Consider the following 15964-nt stretch of genomic DNA (forward strand, 5'->3'; position numbering starts at 1 on the left):
CTCTCCTGCCTCAGTTTCCCGGGTAGCTGGGACTATAGGCACACCCTACCATTCCCCACTGGACAGCAGTCTAGGAGTTGGAGAGATGGCTCTGCACTTAAGAGTGCTTGCTACTCTTCTAAAAGAGTTAAGTTCTGTTCCCACCACCAATATCAGGCAGCTCACAACTGCCCACAAGTCCAGTTCCAGGGGATTCAGTGCCCCCTCTGGATCCTGCAGACACCTGTATGTACACATGTGGCACAAGTAAAAAGAAAACATTTTTTAAAGATTAATTAAGTAATTAATTTATTTATTTATTACATAAACATTGCTCTGCCTGCTTGTACCCTTGGAGGCCAGAAGAGGGCAGCACATCACATTATAGATGGTTGTGAGCCACCATGTGGTTGCTGGGAATTGAACTCAGGACCTCTGGAAGAGCAGTCAATGCTCTTAACCACTGAGCCATATCTCCAGCCCCCAAATAAAACATTTTTAAAAGAAAAGTTTAATTTTGCTTCTTTGAAAGTTAGGCATTGGGCAGAAAAGCTTTAAAAAAGATTTAACCCACCAGCTTCTGTAGCATCAAGTAACGCCGGGAGAGAGCAATGAGTAGAGGGAGAAATCAGGTGAGGCGTTAGGAAGAGCATGTGAGCCAGAGCAGGAGACAGAGTTCCCAGAGTGCTGGGGCAAACAGCTGGACTTGGGAGAGTCTGGAGGGGCAGCTGTGTGAGTACAAAGGAAATACTTTTCATAGAACTGCATTTCTGTGATGAGTGTTGAGTCCGAGCAGTGGTGCCCAGGTACTGGCTCACAGCCTAGTCGGTCCCCTATCGCCTGGGGGTGCTGCGCCTGGAGGTTTTGATCCCTTAGGTCTGTAGGTCCCTAGAAAGCTGCACTACTGAAGGCTTCCCAGAACAATATGCGTGTGGGCTAGGTTTTGGAGATCACGTTACAGAAACAGGGCACAAGGTGTCAGATAACCTGGGTTGGAGTCCTGGGTCCAGAACAGACTTGGCGTGTGACTGCTCTATGATTCTCACAGGCGTCCGCCTTGAGAGTCAGGGAAGATGAAAGCGGTAGCACACTGGACTCGCTGCAGATGCCCTGCTTGTGTGCGGGTGCCTGTTAGAATATCTGGAGGTAGCCTCGTCTGTCCTCACTCCCTGTGGGCCCTCACCCCAAGTAGATAAGCAAGGGACTAAAAACCTTCCAGGTATAGAGCTATCTACCCACCTTCAGTTGGCTCATGTTTTGCAGACACCAGGGTACTACACATTCATGTGGATTTTCATGGATGTTGCTTCTGCGATTATCATTGGTTTCATATTTTATTATCACTGGTAAGTATATATGTATAATTCTAAATGCAAAATTCCTCTAAATAAAAGTAATACATGGGTTCTTTCAGAGAACTGGGGGAAAAAGGTTATTTTGTTTTAATGTCTTCCCGGGCAAAGTGTGTTTAGAATCTGAGCCTCTCACTTCACTGTGCCTGCAGCTCCCTCTCTCACCCCCTTTTCAAATAAGGACTCTCACGGGAGCCCAGTCAGGGTGATCTGTTGAGAAAGGACGAAAGGATGGAGATTGCAGCTGCCCAAACAAGGGCCTCCCTCTCCCCTCCTGGGAGGATTAAACAGAGCAGGGTACCCTGGCCAGGAAGACTGAGGTGCAGCCCTGGCCAGGAAGACTGGGGTGCAGCCCTGGCTTTGATTCTTAGTTGCTGGGTGACCTTGAGAAAAATCACTTTCTGTTTCCGGACCATACACCTTTTCATTTCTGCCCAGAAAATGACACTTAAGAATCCTTGCAGGACAAATGCTACAGGGTTTTGTTTTTGTTTGTTTTTAGTATTTTACTATTTGAGTGTGTGTGGTTATTTTGGCTACATGTATGTCTGTGCACCTTGTGTGTGCCTCATGCCCACAGAAGCCAGAAGATGGTGTCAGATTCCCTGGAACTGGAGTTACAGATGGATTGTGAGCCATCAGGTAGGTGCTGGGAATCAAATGTTGGTCCTCTGGAAAAGCGGCCAGTGCTAAGAGCTGACCACTGAGTCATCTCTGCAGCCCCAGGATTGTGGTTTTAAGATGAGAGCATTAACAGCTGGGAGAAGGATACAAATTTAGGTAGACATGGCCCTTTAGATCCATCATTCTGATTCCTGGCTTAGCCTTTAAAGAGGAAGAAGCCCAGGGCTCTGCTCAGGTGAGAGTTGGGCCACTGCCTTAGTAAAGCTGTCTGAAAGAGGCCTGTGAGCTGATGTGTGCTCTGCTTCCTTCCAGGATGAAAGAGCTTAAAAAACAGAGGTGGCTGGAAGCTGCTTCCCCTGCATCTACAGGTAAGCTCAAAAGCCTTGCTCCTTTCGTCCTCCTCTTTCCTCCACATTGCCTCCAGAAGACAGAGCCTGCTCTTCATGTCCCTAAGGAGAGCTGAGGGCTAGGGCTAGAGAGGAACATGGATATTTAGTCAGGCCCCTGTACTTGAGTTCCCATCTGCAAACTCAACCAAGCACCAGTGGAAACAAAAGTTATGCTGTTGCTGATATGAACTATGTAGCTAGGCTCTGTAAGGTGGCTGGTAATGGCATACACACAGATGTCTTTTTATAAATATTTATTTATTTATTTATTTATTTATTATGTATGCAGTGCTGTGCCTACATGTACACCTGCAGGCCAGAAGAGGGCATCAGATCACATTACAGATGGTTGTGAGCCACCATGTGATTGCTGGGAATTGAACTCAGGACCTCTGGAAGAGCAATCAGTGCTCTTAACCTCTGAGCCATCTCTCCAGCCCCAGATCTTTTCCCTATCATCAGTCGTCATCACTTCCGAATGCGGGTGCTTTCTAAACATGCTTGCTTACCTGATTTTATCATTGTGCAAACATCATAGAATGTATTTATTACAACTCCCCTCTCTCTCTCTCTCTCTCTCTCTCTCTCTCTCTCTCTCTCTCTCTCTCTCTCTCTCTCGTGTGTGTGTGTGTGTGTGTGTGTGTGTGTGTGTGTGTGTGTGTGTTAAAGTATTGTTCCTAGGGACATGATAAATGAAACGGTATGATATTAAATAAAGCATATGAACAAATGATGTAGTCTAAGACTTTACAACATGAGCTATAGCTGCCTGGCAAGATCTATTTTATAGTAACTCTTTTTAAGTAGCATGTGAAAATAATAGTAAAACACATAAATGTGACAATGCAGTCACCTGTGATCATGGCCACAAATTACAAGTTGTATCTGTTATGTTGCTGGAACTCCCACCAACGTGTGCTAACTGTACTGAGCTCTAACTAACGCTGGCAGCAGGGTCACTAAATAAGAACTTGAGTTCTGTCGAGCCTCTTTGTGGCCACTATCATGTGTTCAGGTCATGAGGATTAACATCACAGCACTGCAGTTCCTAAACCACACAGTGTAGCTCTTTCTGCAGCATTTACTTCTTTTGGGCATTACAGATAATCTAAAGATGATGTAAAGTATATGGCAAGGTGTGCATGCCTCTATATACATCTCACAGAAGAGATGTGGATATCTGCAGGCTTTGTTCCCCTAAGAAATCCCATAACCGGCCCCTACAGATGCCAAGGGACACAACTATATAGACTGCCATGGGTTCTGGAGAACCCTCCACTTCAGACTCTAGATGTCTAAGCACATATCCCTGGGAAAGTTCCAGAACAGATGTTTATTTCTTCGTGTCTTTGTATGTCCGTGTATTATATTATTGGTACCTAGTTGAAAAGAGCTGGAAATTGTCTGTGGTGATGGCCCAAGAGAGAGTAGGAGCTGTCCCATTTGGCCATTGAGGAAGCAAGCAAAAGCTGCAGGTGCTATCATTGAACCAGGCACCTGGATCTTCCATGCCTGTGAGGGCTGAAGGTGCTTTCTTGGTCTTCAGTTGTGGTGGTGTGTGTTGGAGAGTCCATAAAGAACACTTTGTAGGTCCTCAAATGCTAGGTGCAGTCTAATCTCTGACACTAACAATAGGAGACAACACATGAGTTCAAACAGGAATGATAAAGCTAGGTTTCCAGGAATCTAATGATGGTGTTAGGTCTCAAGAAATTCCTTTCCCAAGTCTGGCGTTTAGACAAAAGCCAGCATTCCCTCAGGGACTTAAGAAGATGATACCTACTTGCTGAAAGGAGTAATTTTCCGTATCTCTGGCAAACGAGCACATGGCTTTTCCTTTAACCGATGCCTGTGGTGCCTAGAGCCAGGTCTACGCTCTGGCTGGCTTTCTCTGTGTCTACACAATAACCCTTCTCTTTCACCACTCCTAGGAGCAGCCATCTCCTCATTGTCTTCCTTCACATAAAAAAGTTTATTCAGAAAAATATTTCAAGAGAAAGCTAGGTGAGCTGAGGTGGATTTCAGTGTGTCAAGAATTTCCGTCTGGGCGTCCCCAAGTGGAAAGGGAAACTTGTCCGAGAGACAAATGTTCCAGATCACAGAGGAAAGACATTCCTTGTCCTTGTGACTGGAGCCCACTGGGGAAGAGAGGACACTCCTGGCACATTAGTGTGGATTTTGTAGTAAAAGTAGACAAAGCAGGGAGCTCCATAGTGGCACTTATCCAGAGAAGGAGAGAAGAGAGGAAAAGAGAGATCTCCACATGGGGGTAGCAGGCCAGAGGCATAGCAGGCTTCTGGAGCCAGGAGACAAGTAGGTGACAATGTGGAGGGCACAGCAAGCCAGAGCCCAGACAGGAGGGATAAGTGGTGAGAAAGCAGATGGAGGAAGGCAGCAGCAGCGGAGTAGGACTCTAGAATTTGGAACTGAATCTTATGGATGGCAGAAGCCAGCAAATAAACAAAAGATCTCTATGCACCCTAGGAGAGTCAGGCCAGCTCCTTGGGAGGGGACTCATTTATGCCACATCTTGGATTCAGCAGCAGATGAATTAAAAAAAAAAAAAAAGCAATACAAAGGAAGGGCGAGACTGCTCTTAGGTATGGTGGAGGGAAAAGTTCACTGTAGCTAAAAGGGAGAGAGCATAGCCAGGGGCAGAGACATCTTCGAAGAGTCCAGAGTGAAAGTGACCCTGAGCCACACCACATGAGGAGAAGGAGGAGGGGAGATGGAGGAGCCAGACCAAGAGGCCAGGCAGGTAAAGGGTAGAGTAAAAGAGCCAAAAGGACCAGCATAGCAAAATGGCTGGATTATACAGGGAAGGGCAGCCCAGCTGCTGGCTGGAAAGTTTAGGGTAGGAGACAGGGTATGCCAACCAGGAGGGCCCTGAAGCAGGTAGGGGCTGTGGGACACTGGGAGAACCTGGTGGCCAGGTCCACTTTGATATGTTAACTAGGCACCTCAGCCATTTGTCCAGGTTTGAGAGTTCTCTATCACCGAGGCAGCTAGACAGACCCAGCCAGGGAGGGAAGGGAAGCCGGTGTTTAGTCTTAGAGAGCTGAGTAAGGTGCGATGGTTCATTGTTCTTTCTTTCTTTCTTTTTAAAGATTTATTTATTTATTATGTATACAGTGTTCTGTCTGCATGTATAGAGGGCACCAGATCTCATTACAGATGGTTGTGAGCCACCATGTGGTTGCTGGGAATTGAACTCAAGACCTTTGGAAGAGCAGCCAGTGCTCTTAACCTCTGAGCCATCTCTCCGGCCTGGTTCATTGTTCTTGATAGGGTTTAAGAGTCATGTGGGTGGGGGCGGGGGATGGAGAAAAAAAAATCACCTAGGAAGCACACCCTAGGGTGTACCAATCCGGATGTGCCTATGAGAACAGGTCCAGAGAGGTTTAAGTGAGGAGGAAACCCACCGTAAACATGGGCTGGGGGCCAAGTTTGAATAGAAGGAAGAAGGAAGGGAGCAGGAGAGGCAAGTGACCATCAGCACCCAGCCTGCTCTTCTTCCTCACTTTGGTGTCTCTGTGACCGGCTGCCTCCTGCTCTCAGCCACACCTTCCTAGCTATGATGGACAGTCTCCTGCAAACAAACCCTTCCTTCCTTGACTTCTGGCCAGGTATTTGAACTATTAAAAACAGCAACGACTTCAGATTTATTTTCTACCTACCTTATTTTCTTATCAGCGTTTCAATGTAATGGGTTCAAATTAAACTTGGTAATTTTTCAATTTTTGCAATGATACTATTGCAACCTCTGTCACCTAAATTTATACAGTTCTTAAATAGTTCATAATTGTCTGTTACAGAAACTAATTTTGCTTAATATAAGTAGAAAGTAAATGCAATAAAAGGCTATTTTGGATCTCCAAGAAATATCAAGAGAGCATAGAGCCAAATTTAGAGTCAGAGAAGAAACAAAGACTAGACGGAGGCAGGACCTTGACAAAACCACAGCCCAGATCACTCTGGGCTGAGGAATAAAGCAGGGTGCTAGAGCCTTCCTTAGACAGAGTTTCACTGTGTAGCCCAGGCTACAATGCCCGATTCTCCTGACTCTGCCTTTTGAGTGCTGTGATCATTGATGTGAGCCACCAGCCAGGGTGCCACATCTTACAACATGGCCACTTGAAAAATGCTACATCTGCCCCTCAGAGGGCATCTGCTAATAATGTCATCTTGTAAGGAATGGTATCAGCTTAAGACCTCCCAAGACCAAGTTCTGGGCACAAAGGGGATTTCTTTGTCCCAGAAGGATGAAGGGCATGGAATAAGAAACAAAGACAGGTGATAGAAGACAAGGAAGAAGGGGAAGGCGCATTTGTTCCAGAGCGAGGCAAAGGACTGCCTCTGGACAGAGAGGAGACGGATGTGGCCGGGCATGGTGGCACACACCCTAAATCCCAGTACTTGAGAGGCAGAGGCAGGCAGATCTCTGTGAGTTCGAGTTTGTAGACCAACCAAGTCCAGCATAGCAAAGGCTACACAGAAAAACCCTGTCTCGAAAAAAAAAAAAAAAAAAGAGAAATATTTTAAAAACAGATGATTGAGATGCTCTCGGCGAACTGTGAGAGGGATGTCTGTAACAGGTTTGGGGCCTTGGGTGGAAAGGTTGAGAGGACTTGGCTTTGGTTTCCAAAGTGGGACTTGGATGGTTAAGGGGAGCAGTCAGTAGTAGGATAGGGCATTGGCGACTGGGGTATCAGCGGTGAGAGGGATTGCAGCTAGTGGAGGACATTGAAGAGCCATGCAGAGGAAGAGGTGGGAAGCATTGAAGGAGGGACCAGAGAAGCTGAGGAGAGTCTGTTAGATGACCTTGACCCAAGTGAGGATTAGCCGTGTGTGTGTGTGTTTGTGTGTGTGTGTGTGTGTGTGTGTGTGTGTGTGTGTGTGTGTGTGAGAAAGAGAGAGAGAGAGAGAGAGAGAGAGAGAGAGAGAGAGAGAGAGAGAGAGAGAGAGAGAGAGAGAGAGAGATAGAAGGGGAGTCATCAGTTGGCACCAGCTGTTTGGCAGTCATTTGGTCAGAGGAAAAGTAAGAATGTGAAAAGAGAGGAGATTTGTGGGGAACAGGTGATTGTGAGGGAACACAGACCAGATGGTGAGGCTACATACCCAAAGCAGGGGTGAGGAGAGTATCCTGTGCTGAAGGAGGGTGAGGCAAAGTGTTAACTGTTTATGTAGTAGGGTAGCCTGAAGGGGAGTGGGGTGAGTCATAAAAGTGGGCAGCAGCTTGACGAGCTGTCATGTTAACATGACTATTTTCTTTACTGATAGTAGAGAGGTCAGTCTGACAGGAAGGAGTTGCCATCTGTATAAAAATTATTGGCAGAAGTAGCTAAAGGACTCTCGTGCGTGTGAAAGGGATGGGATAGGATGTCTTTGAGAGCTTTTTGACAGAGTGAAAGAGGATCTAGGTACCCTTGAGACAGAGAGATAAGTATGGATGGACTGAAGGGAGGACGGGTTAAAATGTGAGTGATGAGGTTTTGAGAAGAGAATTTTGGAGAGATAAAGTCTTTCCAAAGATGGTGTAAGGAACAGTGGAGTCCTTTGTAAGTTAGGAGAGACAGAGTGGTGAGGACAGTTTCAGGCTGTTGGTACTGTCACTCCTCACCACAGTGTAAACTCCTTGATAATTCAGATGTGTTCTTATGTTTTTACAGACCATCTAGACTCACTGTTTCTCTGTGGCAGGCTTGGTCTCAGTTTCCTTGCTCCATTATTATAAGTCCTTACTGCCTGTGTTTTCCTGTCAGTAAAAAAAAAAAAAAAAAATGTATTTACCTGGCACTTGTTTTGCGGTACACAATTTGAAGCACTATTCAGGTAATGGCAAGTCAAAGCTCTGTGCTTAAAAGGCTTCTTTTACAGTGTTTCCCACCTGTAGTCCCGTACTTGAGAGATGAGGTATGAGGATCGCCGCAAGTTCAAGGCCAGCCTGGGCTGCGTTATGAGTTCCAGGCATACCTGGGTTGCAAAGTGAGATTTTTGTCTCAAACAAACAAATTTGTGATTCTCATTGAGAATGTACTTAAAGAAAATATTTAAACTGAATTGTATAAAGGTTATGAGGCATGGTCTCTGACCAAAGGTTGGTCCTTTGCTTCTGAGACCTTCTGTGGTAAGCTAGAGACGTGTAGAAGATCTTTAAGCTCGCCTCTGTGCTAAGCTGTAGGGTCATAATAAGTGTTGAACAGTCTGGAAGGAGAGAAACACTTAAAGGAAAGAACTGCAGAGGCTGAAGAGATAGCACTGAGAGATGACTTGGATGTCATGCGTGACTGGCAGGAATGGAAGTATTTGAGGAATCCATATTTGTGCCTTTTCTGTCCTACAGATATTGAGAGCACAAACCTCCCCAAAGAAAATTCTAAAAATCAAGGAGTGTCACACTTCCCTGAAAGGCCTCCTGCCCAAATAGCGAGAAGTTCATGGCCTCCAGAAGTTCACTATGAAAGCTCAGAAGCCTCTGAGAAGAAAGCAGTGCCATTCAGGAACACGATTATACCAGTAACTTGAAGCTCTCAACACATCCAAATACCCACCATGGAGGCTTCCTCACAGAGCACACTGCCCACCTTGAAGGAGGGTAAATTGGCAGGATCCTTCATAGATTCCCATGTTGAAACCCACCAAAAGACTCCCACGTTGGACTCTTCTGAAGAAAACTATGGAACACTAGATTCCAGCACTTCCACTACCTCCTATATGGTGCTGTAAGGAAGAAATAGCCTTGCCCCTTTTTCTTCTCTTCCTTTCTGAGCCTAAGTATGGTGATGGTAGGGTGTGGTCAGGAAGGCTCACACAGGGGCCACAGAGGCTTCCAGGAGCAGCACTCTGGCCCTGCCTCTGTAAGGAATGCACCTGGGAGACAGGCCAGGGCCAACAGTTATGGGCCTGGAGCTGGTCGCTCTGTGGGTTTGCGGGGCTGTCGTGTCTGATACTTCCTGCTGAAGGGCTGGCTGGTCACTCAGCGTGTAATAAAGGCAACCTCTCAGGAAGCCAGGGTGTTGTTTGCCTGCTCTGTGGTCACCCAGGCTGATGGAGCCTGTGGGACAGTGCAGTGGTGACATTGTCCTAGGTCAGGGAAGGAGAGGTGGCATGGACGTGATCCAGGGGCAAAGCTGCCACCCACCCTCGGTTTTTGGTCTGTGTGCAGTGGGTGCTCCCTAATGCCTGAGTGGATGCTCCCTAATGCCTGAGTGGGTGCTCCCTGATGCCTGAGTGGATGCTCCCTGATGCCTGAGTGGGTGCTCCCTGATGCCTGAGTGGGTGCTCCCTGATGCCTGAGTGGGTGCTCCCTGATGCCTGAGTGGGTGCTCCCTGATGCCTGAGTGGATGCTCCCTGATGCCTGAGTGGGTGCTCCCTGATGCCTGAGTGGATGCTCCCTGATGCCTGAGTGGATGCTCCCTGATGCCTGAGGCTCACCATTTCCTGGTGGACATCAGCAGTGGCTCTCAGGCTTGAAGAAATACAGAAAATGGGTCCTTGTCAACATTGGGAGAAAATAGAGGAAGGCAAGCCACGATCCAGGAAGTACATTGATTAAACAATCAAAGCAAAACCTAAAAGGTATAGCATAAGCAGACCTATGTATAAGCTCTAGAGTCTGTCACCAAAAATAGATGTTGTCATTTCTCTCAGAGAAGAGTCAATCTATAACAAGAATCAAAATAAATATAAATATAAGTACAGATATTTAATTCTTCAAGGTTAATGGCAGAATTAGGATGAACTAAATAAACTCACTCAGACTGTTAATTCTTGGGATCCAGGAAAGAAGGTTGTTCTGGAATGAGAAGAAATCTGGGACCTAGGGCTGTAACACAGTGATTGAGCACTCGCCACTTCCGGTGCACAGGGAGGGTGGGTGAAATAACAACCTGTCAAAGGTAGGTTTTGGTTTGTTTGTTTGTTTTAATTTTAAGACAGGGTTTTGCTAAATTGCCCAGATTAACCTCACTTGCAATCCTCCTGCCTCAGCTTCCTGGGCATTGGAGATTATAGGGCTGTACTGCCATTTCTTGCTATAATAATCTTAAATATTTATTTTTATTGTGTGTGCTTGTGTGTGCACATGCACACTTGCACGCACATGCTAGTAGAGATCAGGAGAGAACATTTGTGTCATTCCTCGGAAGCTGTCTGCCTTGTCTCCCAATGGCCAGGAGCTCACCAATTAGGCTAGGCTAGCCCAGCAAGCCCAGGAAGCCCTCCCCAGCACTGGAGGAGCATGAGCCACCACCCATCACACCTGGCCTTTACTCCTTCCTTCCTTTAAAAAAACAAAACATTTATATTGTTTTTCAGTTGTGTGTGTGTGAGGGGTATTGTGCATGTGAGTACAGGTGGCAGCCAGAGGCATCAGATCCCTTGGAGCTTGAGACCTGATGCCCTTTTCTGGCATGCAGCTGTGCATGCAGATAGAGCTCTCATATATGTGTAAAATAAATAAATAAATAAATCTTTTTTTTGTTGTTAAAAAAAAAAAAAAAAAAAAAAAAAAGAGGCAGTTGTCAGCTGCCGGATGTGCATGTTTGGAACTGCACTGCAGTCTTCCACAGGAGAAGTGTGTGATCTCAGCCATTGAGCCATCGTCAGTGCAGCATGCCAGGGCTACAGGCCTGCCAAAGCACGGACTTTACCAACTGAAAACATTTCTCAACCCTTACATTTACTTACTGCTTTACAACATTGTGATAAGTGACGCACAACTGAAAGCCAGCACTCCAGAATCAGAGACAGGAGGATTATGAGTACTCACTGAGTTCCTGTCTCAAATAAATAAATGATGTCATAAAGTGTATGGAGCAAAGTTTATTGTTTTAACTCGTTTAGGTATAGTGCTGGGGCGTTAAGTAATTCACATAGTTGTAAATTTTATCACAGCTCATATCTAAAACTTTCTAACTCACACAGTAAACTGAACGGGCTGAAAACAAACAGACTGAGACCACGGAACGACTTGGGGAGCATGTGCATGAAATGTCTTTTTTGGGTTCTGTCTGGGCAGTGACTATTTAACTCTGACGCTGAGAACATGAACAACAAAGCCATGGATATAAGTGGTTCGGTGTCAAGCGTAAGCTTAGCCCAGCAAAGGAAACAGTCTCAAGGGCAGCGACGACCTGTGCACTGGGGAAAAGCAGTGCTTGTTGCACTGCTGGTTAAGAGGCTAATAGCCACAGCTTGTTAGGAACGTAACTCAGTAGCAAGAAAGAGCTGATTAAAATGGATAAAGGACCCAATCAGACATTTCTCAAAAGAAGACATAATGCTGACTGGCCTATGTGAGCAATGGTGGCCAGCATCCTATCACTGGTGAAATGCAAATGACAACCACACTGAGACATCACTTTGTGTGCCTTAGAACAGCTGTGACGGTTGGTTTTAGTCATTAGCTGGACACTTCTACAGTCACTTGAGTAAAGTCTCAGTGAGGGATTGAGCTTGACTTATGGGATTGCTTCGGTTACATTAGTTGAAGTGGGAAGATCTGTCCACTGTGGGTGGCACCATTCCCTGGACAAAGGGGCTCCTGACAGTATAAGAGTGGAGAAAACAAACTAGTATGCATGTGTTAAGTCATTATTTGCTCTTGGCTGTGATATAATGTGACTAGCCACTTTAAGGTCTTACTGCCTTGACTTCCCCAAGACCATGGACTGCAAGCTGGAAATGTCAGGCAAAAACAAAAACAAAACAACAACAATAAAGCAACCCTTTCTCAGAGTGTTTTTACCGCAGCAACAGGAAATTAAGATAATGACTACAGTGGAAAGAAGAAAAATAAAACATGTAGTGGAAGTTTTGGTTTCTTTAAAAACTCAGTTATGTTATGTAAACAGGTTTTTGTTTTAATCCAAAGTATGGGATTTGAATCTGCTTTAGTTTGTCCACAGCTGATAACTGCTTTTCCTCCATTTATATATGTGCATCACAAGAATGCAGTGCCCATAGGAAGCCAGAAGAGAGCACTGGGTCCTCTGAAGCTGTGAGCCACCCTGTGGGTGCTGGGAACGGAACCCAGGCCCTGCAGCACTCATAAGCTCTCTTAACTGCTGAGTTCTTACTCCACTCACTACACCCTGTGTGTTGTTGATGTTCTTTCTCTTCCTCGTCCTCTTCTTTTTCTTCAAATTTTATAAGATTGGGTGTTTTCCTTGCATGTGTGCCTGTGTACCACTTACATGCCGGCTGCCCACAGAAGGCAGAGGAAGGCAGCAGATATCCTAGAACTGGCAGTACAGATGGCTGTGAGCCACGATGTGGTTGCTGGGAATCAAACCCAGCCGGTGCTCTTAACCAATGAGCCATCTCTCCAGCCCCTAGGTTCTTAGCCCTGCTATTGCCTTCAGACTGGACTTGGACCTGGTAACAGTCGTAAGTCACATGCTCTTTATTTGGTCAGTTTGTAAAAATACGCTTTACGCTGGGCATGGTGGTGCACGCCTTTTTAATCCCAGCATTCGGGGAAGCAGAGGCAGGCGGATCGCTGTGAGTTCGAGGCCAGCCTGGTCTACAAAGTGAGTCCAGGACAGCCAAGGCTACACAGAGAAACCCTGTCTTGAAAAACAAAAACCAAAGCCAAAGCCAAAAGAATATGCTTTACTATTCAACATTGGATGACACTATGAAAGAAATTCCAGCTACTAAATAAGTTGATATTTCTGCCTACCTTTTAAGAAGCCTAATAATATAATTGAAAATGACTTGGAGGGCTGAGGAGATGGCTCAGTTGGTGAAGTGCATAAGGACCTGAGTTTGCTCCCCAGCGCCCCAATAATAAAGTTCACATATCTGCACATATCTGCAGCCCCAACACTTCCACCCTTTGTCCCACCCCCACCCCCCCTCCCCCCCCCGGTCCCTCCTCACATCAGTCTTATTCATCACACAGCTACAGTGACCTGATCCAGTTAAAATGCAGCTGCCATCACTCCTCTCTTTATTCACAACTTCCAGCCCCTCCGCTTTGCACGTGATCTTATGTTCCCCACTCTGTTCCAGCCACACACACCTCCCTTTCCTTCCAGCATCTACACTGCTCCTTCCCAGTGTGCCTTCACCTGGGTGTCAGTCAGAAGGAGCTCATTCCCTCTGCTCCTTTAAGATGTTGTCTTCAGGGCCTGGAGAGATGGCTCAGCGGTTAAGAGCACTGACTGTTCTTCTGAAGGTCATGAGTTCAATTCCCGGCAACCATGTGGTAGCTCACAACCATCTATAATGAAATCTGGTGCCCTCTTCTGGCCTGCAGGCAGAATGCTGTATACATTATAAGTAAATAAATCTTCTTTTAAAACCTTAAAAAAAAAAAAATATGGTATCTTAGCTCAGACAACACCTGAAACAGGTCTTTTCTGTTGGTCTAATTTAAAATTAACCACATTCTTAAAACTCTGCTCCTGATCAATCCTTTTGCATCAGTATTTATCTCACCCTCACATTTTGTTACTGGCCTTTTAAAATTATAATTTCTATTAGTGTGTGCACATGCATGAGTGTGTGTGTGTGTGTGTGAGAGAGAGAGAGAGAGAGAGAGAGAGAGAGAGAAAAAGAGAGAGAGAGAGAGAGAGAGAGAGCGAGCACAATGAGGGCAGAGGGAACATGCACACACTGTGACATGTAAGTAGAAACCAGATGACAGCTCTGTGGAGTCACTGCCCTCCCTCCACCTTTACCTGGTGTGGTGGTTTGGATGGGAAGGCTCCGTAGAGATTCGTTCGCTCAGAAGCTAGAGTGTGTGGTCCCCAGTTGGTGAACTGTTTGGGAAGGGTTAGGTGGTGTGGCCTTGCTGTAGGAGGTGTGTCACTGAGGGTAGAACTGAGGTTTCAGAGAACTTGAGCCCTTCCCAGAGTGCCTCTCTGCCTCCTACTTACAGTGTGCGGTGTGCACTCTCAGCTATCCCTGCCACCGTGCCTGTTCTCCACCGTGATGACTCTAACACCATGAAAACTGTGAGCTCAGCTAAATGCTTTCTTTTATCGGTTGCCTTGGTCATGGTGTTTATCACAGCAATAAAAATCCAACTAAGATATATGGCGTAAGTATCTAACGGGATGCAGCAGGCTTGGTGACGAGCGTCATCACCTGCAGGGCATCTCACCAGCCCATTGTTGCTAGTCTTCTCCTCGTCCTATGGGGATGTAAGCTCCACAATAGAGGAGATTTTTTATGGTTGTTTCCTTGTGTGTTTTCAGCACCTAAAAAAAAAAAATGCCTTGCATCTAGATGAAGCTAAAGGATTTTTTTTTAAAAGGGATTTTTGAAATGGGCTTAATATGTTCTACAGGCTGGCCTTGAACTTGCTACACACCCAAGCTGGTGTCAAACTCACAACTGTCCGGCTGAGTGCTCAGATTATAGGGACATGCTACCATATCCAGCTTCAAGAAAGGTTTTAAATAAATTCCAATAAAGGTTTAAAAACAACAACAAAACAAAACCAAAACACTTTCCTGAGGAATAATTGGCATCTAGTAAACAGTAGACCTATGAGACCTAGGAATGAGTTTTGGGCTAGGTGTGTACTTGTAAAACCTCTATCACAACCAGGAGAATCAGTGTCTCGCCAACCATGCCTTCTTGTGTCTGACACCTGCAATTCCAGCATTAGAGAGCTAAGGCAGGGACAGTGCTGCAAGTTTGAGGCAAGGCAGGCCTACATAGCAAGACCCTTTCTCAAGAAACAAACCAGGTGAGGTGGCCATATTGTCTGCAATCCAGATCATGGGGAGAAGAGGCCTGAGGGCCAATGGCTAAGGTCATCTTCAGCTATACAATGCACTCAGCACCAGCCTGAGCTACACTGAGACCCTGTCCCCCCAAAATGAGGAACAGCTTCTTGTTTCTCTGTAATATCTTCCTCTTGCCCTCCCATCGCACGTCCTCCCCAGGCACTCACCTGCTCCCACTGTACAGCCTGCATGTTCCAGAAACGTGTATATGTAACTAGAACCAATAATACAGAACAATTTCACCTGGCTCCCTCATCCAGTGGAATCACTTCAGATTTTCCATGCTGTCTGTGTCAATAGGTCCTTCTTCCTTGTACTGTGCTGTTGTTGGGATGTGGTCTGTTCCCTAGAAGTTACCATTTTGACTGTCATTATGGCAGGGTTAAGAGACAGAACCTTAAGAAAGAAGAATCTAGTAGCAGATGGTTGAATCATTGGGAGGTACTCTTTTTTTTTAATGCAGTACCAGTAGTGGGTATTTTGTTATAGTACCAGAAACCAAATGTTAGTTATCTGGTCACACATCAACAGACGCTCGAGTTGTTTCCAGTTTGGGGCCATAAGTTTGCCATGAATGTTTGTATGTAATGAATATTACTGCCAGACTTAGGCACATCTGGAAAAGGTCAGAAAGCTTTCAGGGGATCAGTTCTTTCTTCCCATCATGTGAGTCTTGGGGATCGAACTTAAGTTGTCAGGCTTGGTGGTGAGCAGCTTTACACACTTTGCCTTTTCTTTGGTCTATCAATTCTTATTATTATCATTGTGCATGCACACACAATAATAAATATAATTTTGAAGACATTCTGGTGTTTTATCTATAAATGTGTCAAAATATGTACATGAACTTAGAGAAACCCAATATTTTAATTACAT

General features: G+C 45.7%; 1 protein-coding gene across 1 annotated transcript in view; it reads left to right on the forward strand.

The window, feature by feature from the left end:
* Positions 1 to 15964, forward strand: part of Gdpd4 (glycerophosphodiester phosphodiesterase domain containing 4) — an 83825-nt gene that overhangs the window by 67496 nt on the left and 365 nt on the right. Inside the window, exons 14-15 of the mRNA XM_051149323.1 lie at positions 1243 to 1325; positions 2268 to 2323. Coding sequence (XP_051005280.1) covers positions 1243 to 1325; positions 2268 to 2323 — 139 coding nt within the window. The remainder of the gene's footprint in view (positions 1 to 1242; positions 1326 to 2267; positions 2324 to 15964) is intronic.

The sequence above is a fragment of the Acomys russatus genome, chromosome 7 (genome assembly GCF_903995435.1).
Source record: "Acomys russatus chromosome 7, mAcoRus1.1, whole genome shotgun sequence".
Classification (NCBI taxonomy): Eukaryota; Metazoa; Chordata; class Mammalia; order Rodentia; family Muridae; genus Acomys; species Acomys russatus.